Raw genomic sequence first — 9,632 nt, forward strand, 5'->3', positions numbered from 1 at the left:
TATATATATATATATATCAAGCTTGCCTCATGAGTTAGCTGTAAGATGTGGATACTCTGAAACATTGAGAGACAAACACTGTTTTTTATTTGAAAAATCCCTAGCTGGTCTTAACCTGGGATTCTGTCATTCTGACAGCTATTAACTGTTAACAGTCATTTAGTGTGATAATAACAGCTGTCAAGCCATGAGCTTTACATGCTACTGTATGTAACTTAGATATGTATATCAAATAATTAAACATAAAGTGCTATAGATGCTACAGTAATGTCACTGACATAAGTCCTTGGTATAGGCAGCAAAATATGCAAAGACAGTACTTTTGACTGCCCAAATAAATCATGATATTATATATATGTACATATGTACATTATGCAGTAATACATAGCACAAATCAACTATCGAACTACTGCAGTCAAGCAAGCTTTCCAAATAGTTTTTATGAGTTACTGCACAATGTCAGTGCATATTAAAATAAGACAGAATTGACATAGTTTGCTTTAATAGTTTAGCGTGATACAGTACTTGTTTTGAAGAGTTTGATCGGCTTGTCAGTGCACATTACAGTTGTCAAGTAAAAAAAAAACATTATTCATGCACTAGTCAGTGCCTATAGGACATGTGGATACTAGTAAATATATCGTGTATGATAAATGTATGGAGAAGCTGGTAGGATTGCCTTTAGATTTAACAAAGCTGTGTGTATATAGGTAAAGTTGACTGTTTTAACTGTGACGGGATTGTGTAAACATTTTATATTAAATAGCTTAAATGCTTATTTCTCAAACACAACTTCACATTATTTTACATAGCAAATAAGCATATTGCGATATGTTAAAATCTGGGACAAAACTGTAGAACAGTGAGAGGCAACCAGTGAGAGGCAACCATCCCTCAATTTTGAGTCTCTTTGAAGGGACAACATAATATCCTGTGTTAACTTATCAGTATTATAAATAGGTTTGGTCTGGCTGTATTAATGATTTACCAGCAGCTGATTAGCAGCCTTATTTGATGCCTTGATTATATAAACTGGGCGTCTGGGTGCCCTAGGTGTCTAGTGTTAGTGACAGCACTACTTATGTACCACTGCCAGTATAGAAATTCCTTTTGTAATAACTTGGTTTAAATAAGTATTAAAAATATTGTAGATAGAATTTTGATATTGGATCTCTGCAGGGTGCATTAGTGCTATATATATTTTTTATTATTTTATCTTCCATCAACGTGGATTGCAAATTAATCTTTTACACTGGCATCATCTCAAATGGACAGTTTAGTTCTAAATAAGCCAACTGTTCAAATTCAAAGCATTGTCAAATAATTTTTTGTATTATTATATGCGGAATAAATAATGATTTCTTTTATAAAACTGTTTTATTTCATGTCTTAGTTTGTTATAATGCCCTTACTATTAATTACATATTAATATAGCAAATGTGCTAGTTAGATGTTCTCTGACATAACATTAGTTGTTTTTAAATATTCAAAGTGGCAGCAAAGGAGGTTTTAATTCCATGAAATATTTAATTTAGTAATTATGTGAAACATTAGTTATTAACTTTATTATATGCAATGATCTTGTCCGAAATTTCTGTTTGAACTTTTAGTATAAAGTCATTGTACAGCAGTCAAAATGTAAACATTTTACTTTTAAGGACACGTACGACACAAGTGCTCTCTAGTTTGGCATAGCACAGGGACTGTGAATTTGGTTAGAAGGGAATCCGAGTACCAATTAAAGATTGATTTCATTGACTGAATGATTGATTGAGTTAAGCGATGTTAAATATAATCTGCAAAGAAGTGCAAAGTACATCTTCAAGTGTTACTGGCAGTACACCATGCCATCTTGTAGGAGATCAAAATATTAGATTGCAGCGTGGCACAGTGCACGTATAAAGGCGATTGTACAAATATTTAAGAAAGTTTTTTTTTAAATGCTCTATTACAATGTCCATTGATCATGACTTTTTAAAATAACACTGTAAACAGGAAAAACATTAATAATGGCATTTCATTTTAAACTTATCTTCAAATAAGTGAGGGTCACAATTCCAAATCAGAAGAAAATATTTTGTTTTCTAGCAATCAGATCTTTTTGGAACCTCTAAAAAATGGCATCTTGACATTGTTTAGTTCTGAAAATAATGGTACTGTGGGTACATGACTCCTCATAGTATAAAACTGGAGCACTTTTGTTCTAAAACCATATTAGGAAATTAATTTTTGGAGTAGAGTAGTATATTCTGTGGTTAACTTAAATAACAAGCTATTATGTTTCAGGGAAGAAATTATTTGTAATTGGTGCCCAGGGATTAATGGTAAACTATAGTTGCTATTTAAATGATTTAAATGATTCAAGTCATGTTCACACTTCAGATTAATGGTAAACTATAGTTGCTATTTAAATGATTTAAATGATTCGAGTCATGTTCACACTTCAGATTTTAGTGCTCTAATACTGAGGTGTGACAAATGAACTAGTACTTTTCTTCTACATGCACTAAGATATGGCCTTTTAGGATTATACTTTACAGAATTTAACATGCTTATATAGCCATACCTGCCTATTTCAACTACAGATTGTTCACTAACGGTTCTAGGTTTAACAATCATAATTTAAATGATGTAAAAATGAAACTCTGCATAGTAATGAGCAGACCAACATCCAAATAAGGCAATTATCTATTTTCAATGTGTTTATTGTGTTGATGCTAATAGACTGTGTTCACTTATTAATGATTGCAGCCCAGGCCAATAAAATTTGAAAATCCAAACATCCAACATACAGTGCATACAGAATTCTTACATCACTTCATTCACAAACACATTCACACATTATTATAGTTTATAGGGTAGATATCTTATGGTCTGTGTCATCAATTAGATATGGCCTAATTAAACCATATGAATCTGATCAATTTTCAAATAAGCAATACATCCTCTCTAATTTTATAATATTATATCATTAATGAAAACCTGTTAAAAGGCTTAGTGACCAAATGGTCCATACCACTTTTCTGTCTTCCACCAACAATGTACCTGATGGTTTAAACAAATCCATGGACCAAGCAATTCATTAAGACATAATTTCTTCATGGAAAAATTATAGCTGACCTACACAGTTGATATTGTTATGGATATTAACCTTTGTTTAGTTTTAAGAAGAAATAAAATATGCAGATCTATTACTTTTCATGTCTTTCAGAACTCCAAGGTGCAGATAAAAATTGAGGGTATAAATGTTTAATTCCTTAAGCGTGGACTAAAGCCATATATATTGTTCATTCTCTATAGTGATGTCTCAAGTGTACTATCTTTTAAGAAAGGTTTTTATTGTATTTATCTTAAAATATTAAACTTATTGGATTATTTTGCTATCTATTTGTCCTGTATAGCAACGGTCACCTTTTAATAAAGAGGAACAATTTCCTTTCTTCATTATAATTCCCCAGTATTTACCATGGCAAAAATAATTTCTTGTAGACATAAAGATAAAAAGTACATCCTGTTTTATTTCTTTTATGCCTCTGTTTAAATATTATGTGCAGTAAAACTTAAATATGATTTGAATAGTTAAATTATTCTTCCCTTTTGAATAAAATGGGTTCATGTATATTGGCTGAAATGGCTACTTTTTCTCTTTTTCTTTTTGTTTTACAGTAACATGTGGCTTATAACAGATTTCCTCATAAAGTAGCTGTGAGCAAACTTTCCAGTTACTTTCACCAAATTGTGGCTATGGCAGGGATAAGGCAGCCAATTCTAGTTGGCCAGTAACTTTAGCAGTATATGGATACTCTCCACAGTTTTTAGGCATCACTATTTTTTAACCCTCTTTCACTTTTTCTATTTCATTGATATAATTTAGAGCTTTATAAACTAGAGACCAGTTTAGCAATAAAGGAGCAGCAGTTATTTTCTACTCTATAATTCCACCCACTCTATCCCTTGGCATATACTGGCTTTCATTTCACACAATTATATTTTAATAAACCTATTCCCAGGGCTGGTCTTGGTTCATCTTTATACCATATACGGCTATGTTTTGATCTGATAACATTTGAAAATAAGGGACAAACTATTTTATTGAAAGCTTTTATACATGTAAATAAACTAGATTTGTGAATACAAATATAGCATGCTGACATATGTTTGCTGTTTATAGAGTTTAAGTTTTTAAAAATGTATGTGGCCCACTGATGGTAAGTCTATTTATTCTTACAGTCTATTTTTCTACAAGGCATTTATGTTGACAACATGAACATTAAGTGCAGAATCATACTAAAAAAACCCTCTAAGGAAAAAAGAGCACCAGTGCAACTTACTGATGTTTCATCTGTTAAAAGTGACCTTTCCAGAGAAAAATATGGGGGCTGCCATTTGCAGGAGGCCAGTCATGGCAGCCTTTATGCTTTCCTCTCCAAAGGGTTGCTTAAAGTGGAACTAAACCCTCTTATCCGCAGCTGTAGATGGCACCATGTTAGCCTCTATTTAGATTTACAGTTGCCCTAGTGCTGCACATGTGATAATCTTTGACACCAACCATTTGAGGGCTTGGAAGTTAGGTTGAGAGCTGACATAAGCACATTGGCAACTTTGGCAGTTACCAACAGAGGCATGCCTTTAATGTAGTATACGTTGTGCATGCACTAGTAGGCAGAATGTAAATGTTTGATTAAGGATATCATGACATTTATTGAACATTTCTAACTTCAGCTTTCTTTTGGGAAAAAATGGTGGGTTTTCGTTCCGCTTTGAAGCTTTTCTTGTACAACAGTTCCAGATCAGCCACATCTAACCCTGCCAAATGCCATCTTCTCAACTTACTTGGTGTCCTTCTTAGTTCTTCCATACACAAGTGCAATGTTGAGTCTACTCTGTTTTATTTGTAAGACCTGAAAATCTCACTGACATATGTGACTGAACTTATAATCAAATCACTTTCTTAACAATTCCACTTTCTCACAAAAACTGAACTATACTTCACATTGTTCTCTAGATTTCTCCAAATCATTTTTGACTACTGTATTTCCTGTTTGTGAATTTTCTGTTCTTTTTTAAATAAAATAATTTGAATGTTTATGTTAACTAGGTATATTTTTTAAGAATTAGTAAATATGAGATTTGGATTATACTGAGTGGCTGAATAACATTTTGTAAACATTTTTTTAGCAAATAAAGTTGTGACTGGGAGTTTGCTTTACAGAGCTGACTTCCTCTTCAGCTATCTATGCAATGAACACCTCCTTAGCCTTTCCTCAGCCTGAAATGGCTATTAACACAACACAATACAATACACTTCCGTCCTCCACACAGCACATGCGAATAGCATGATAATTATCTCAAGCTTTGTCAAGTTATGGGAACATGCATGCAGACACAAACACATCAAATGGGATGTAAGCTGACATTCCAGAAAATGTTTACCTTATGTAGAGGTATAAACCTTTTTTTATTCAGCTCACAGGAAACACCAGCTAAAATATATTTCCCACCATCCTGTTCTATTTACTTCTCCAGTGTAGCAAAGATATGCCCCCTCTCAAACGGAATTACAATGATATGATAGTGAGCATAATAACTAATATGGAGTACCAGTACTTACATCTGGATTTAAAGAAAGGCAGCATTGGTCTGGGCCTAGCTCACTGGGACATCCATGTGAAGTGGTAATGAATATATAACTTAACAGTGGTTTTAGGTGAACAAAGAGAAATTGCAAAATATTGAACTATAGCTGCTTTTACCTACTGTAAGTATTCCGATCTTTGTATTTTAATTGATTTAGTTTGATCCCAGGGAAAGTAAATGATTGCATAATACAAACATTATTTAAGTTACCTAAATTCATAGCATTAAATACTGACTTGTTAAAGACAAACATTATGCTTTTTTAACTTGGTTGTCCTTATCCCTTTAGGCTTCAGTGAATCAGACATCCGTCATGCACATTGTATATTGTTGGCCCATACAGCAAAAACATACAACACAACAAAAAGTATTCATCAATGCCATCAGTAAAATCTAAACAGGAAAAAAAAATGTCTTAATTTACAGTTAATTTAAATGCCTACCAATTAGCTATTTTTTTATATACATGGTAGCTTTTACTGGTGAAATCATTTAAATGTTTTTGTTGCTCACTTATTCCATGCACATTAAGAATGTATTTGCTTAATTAGTCTTCTTTTTCTTTACATGTGCATTTCTTTTTGTTGTTGTTGTTGTTTATTGTGCTCTTTTGCAGTTAGTCACAGTTTATTTACCTTTTAATGGCACTTCCACTAGGTGTACTGGCACATATGCAACCAGGTTTTATTTCAACCATACAGAAAAGCACCTTTTTTCAGTAATAGGGATAACTGGGTACAAAAAAACATGCTACAACGTTTTAATGTTTGTTAATTTTAAATTAAACTTCTCCCTTCAGTATTCAGTATTTCAGGAAAATATTCACTGCAGAAAATCCCAATCTTATGACAAATATTATTTTTCAGAATGGAGGACTGGTAGCTTCAAGTGCTTCAGTGGTATAAGCTGCCTAAGTTATGTAACTGGCTATCTGGTACACTTTTTAGGTAAAATAGTAAGGAGTTTTTGTAAATGTATAGTCCCTCCAAACTGTAAAACAGTCCAAAACATGAAAAATACCATAGGCAACTCTTACAAGCATATCCGATAAAGCAGCACCAACAGCAAAGATTATAAGCAAAGGGTAGTAGTCCATAGCAATCAATGAACTGTAGGTTTACTATAGTCAAAGCAGTTAAGAGATGATTTCCTAATAGTTTCTACATTTTAGCTTTACTCTTTGTGCTGCTTTACTAGTTTTGCCTGCTTTCGTTCAAAGACATCAGACCATATTTAGAAAGACCCTGCATCAAGGTTTTGCCCTGAATTATTGTGCATTTCTTCTTCCTCTCTTAATAATATGGATTGTTGCCATCTCAGCATTTTTAATGACCTCTGGATTGGTTCCTTTTGTGACCTTGCACCTGTCATCTGCTACCTATCACAAAATTGATCATTCTGGTTGAGAATAACATATTTTAGTTTAGATTCTTAAGGAGAAAGCACCTTTCTGGATTTCGTTGGATTTGCTGTTTATAATGATGTTAAACGCGATAGGTTGAATAAATGCTACAGTACTTTGAAATTAATTTGACATAAAAACACCTTTAAAAATGATTTTTAAAAATGTAAAAAAATGTTTGAGGCTGATAATTATTATCTTAGCTAATAATGGTCATGTCCAGTATTACCGTGATGCAGAACAGGGTAGATGGTATTCACAGAATACAATTAAGATTTAACTTTCATGACTTCATCTTGGATTAATTTTGTGCTGCAACACGTTTTTTAAAAAGCATTACACATATTCTTCAGGATTTCTAATGCCTTTTATTTCATTGGCTGCATATCCACTTTTAGTTAATAATCCTATTTACAAGTTTATCAAAAATAAGTTATTTACAATCTTTTAATTATTTTGAAAGCTTACTCTATTTTTTATTCCCTAATGTACAAAAATACCTATTTTCAAGAATTATTTCCTTTTTTTCTCATCTGCTTAGTTCCCAGGGAAGCACTTCAGCAAATAAATATTTCAACTTTTTTTTTTTACAATATGAGTAGTTATTCCATAGCAATTTTTCCCTATTACTTCCCCATCAATGTGGATTTATTAGATCAAGAGTAACTATTTTTAAACAAACGCTTAGCTTAGGTAAATACAATAAAATGTATTTTTTCATTGAATATTAAATGATGAATAATTGCACTAATATTTTCTTTAGTCCATTCTGGTTGTTGTTCATCAGTGCTGTTCTACTCCCTTAATGTTTAGAGCACCCTACAAGTGTTTTCTATACATTTTAGATATTTTGACAGAAAGGATAATTTTTTTTCTCCAGAAACGTTGATTGGAAACTAATACAACTGTTCTCGCCTGCTTTTTGAATGTGCAGGTATTTCTTTTCTTTTATGAGCTTTTATATAAATTATTTTAAATAATGACCAACAATATGTCTGTAATGCTTTTTTGTGGCAATCCAGCAGTTGAACAATTTATAGTTCTATGAAGAGTTTTGTGATGATCTGTCATCGTGAGGACTGCCGTCTGAATTTTCTGTTTCGCCTTCGGAGATGGCCTGCATTGGGGCATTGTATAACCGGCACCTGACACTGTAACGGCTACTGCTTGCAGCAGGAGGCACGCGAGACCTTCCGACTCTTGAAGCGGCAGTCTTTATTGTAAATCCTTCTGACATGGCTCGAGGAGTACACGGCGACACTGGGGAAAATGCCTCACTGCTAGGTGACAATTGTAAAGGTTCTTCAAAACCAGAAGTAGACTCTAGGGGCAAATCCCCAAGTGACTTGGGAGTTACTGGACTCTTCAGTATTTCAGTAGCTGACATACGGTAACTGGTATCTGTCCTACTCCCCTTTTTAAGGAGAAGTAACTTAAACTCCTCATTTGATGTATGTGACTTTTTGGCATTTCTATAAATGAGACCAGCAGATCTTTGAGAAGCTCCTGGCGTTGTTTGCTGGGCTGGTCCAGTTAAAGCTTTTGTTTTGTTTTTTACAGCGGCCTCTCCAGAATCTTTCCTTCCCAGAATTTTTCGTTTAGATCTGTGTTAAAATGCAAAATAATGATTAACATTGGTGCCACCTCAATAATCATCAGAAACTTTGTTCTAAAGAGCAACCAACATTAAAGACAAAGAGCCTACACCACTGTACTAATAAGACAATACTAACAAGCTAGGGAATATGAAAATGTATGACATAAATTATAAAATAGAAGTAACTCTTAGGCTGCGTTCACACCTGACCGTTTTGTAGGGCGTTCTACGCTCAACGAACGCTCTACAAAACGGTCAAAAATATAAATTGCATTGTAGTCAATGCCCTCGTTCCCACCTCGCCGTATTTCCGCCCGTCCCTAACGCCCTACAAAACGGCCCACGCCTGAAAAGGTCCCGGGACTACTTTGGGCCGTTTTGTAGGGCGTTTTCCATTTGGATACTGCCAAGTAGCCTTTGCAATCGCGTGACGGTCGCGCGACTTTTTTACCGCGAATCGTGGTAAAAAAAACGCGTAACGGTCGCGCGACAGACGCGCATATTACAATACGCCTAGGTGTGAATGGGGCCTAAGTAACTTCCAAGACAGTTAAAACATCCTAAACCATACCAAAAAACTCTCCTTAATCTAAGAGGCTGGTACCTGCAGAGAGAAAAGGCATTTCTCTTGTTCGCTAAACCTTGGTCCTATGACTCATTCACCCAAAGTAGTGAAAAAAAGTATCAAACTGCAGTCAAAAATATAAAGCCATCAAATGCAAAACATTTTATTGATTTTTGTTCTTGTCAAACAATTACCTTAACATACTTATGATAAACTATGTCCAAGAAATACAATCTCATGTGTTTTTATTATCAAACACACAGGGGTCTATTCACGAAGCAGCCGAAGGATCTAGCCGTAACTTTGGCCCCCAGGACCCCTTCGGTTCAGTAGAACCGAAGGGCTGCTGTACGGGCTATTCACTATAGCCCGTACAGCTCCCGAACTTGGTCGAGCGGCTCAGTCGAGCCAAAGGCATATGCCTCGCTCAG

At 34.2% G+C, this 9,632-nt stretch overlaps 1 protein-coding gene across 2 annotated transcripts in view; it reads right to left on the reverse strand.

Annotated features, from left to right (window-relative positions):
- Nucleotides 1-8,000: 8,000 nt before the first annotated feature.
- NHS (NHS actin remodeling regulator) overlaps nt 8,001-9,632 on the reverse strand; it is a 199,161-nt gene continuing 197,529 nt past the window's right edge. For both annotated transcript variants that reach the window (XM_018561729.1, XM_018561728.1), the window contains one exon: nt 8,001-8,643. In XM_018561729.1, the coding sequence (XP_018417231.1) occupies nt 8,082-8,643 (562 nt within the window). In that variant the 3' untranslated portion in view covers nt 8,001-8,081. The remainder of the gene's footprint in view (nt 8,644-9,632) is intronic.

This window comes from Nanorana parkeri, unplaced genomic scaffold (assembly GCF_000935625.1).
Source record: "Nanorana parkeri isolate BGI_ZX_2015 unplaced genomic scaffold, ASM93562v1 scaffold539, whole genome shotgun sequence".
Lineage (NCBI taxonomy): Eukaryota > Metazoa > Chordata > Amphibia > Anura > Dicroglossidae > Nanorana > Nanorana parkeri.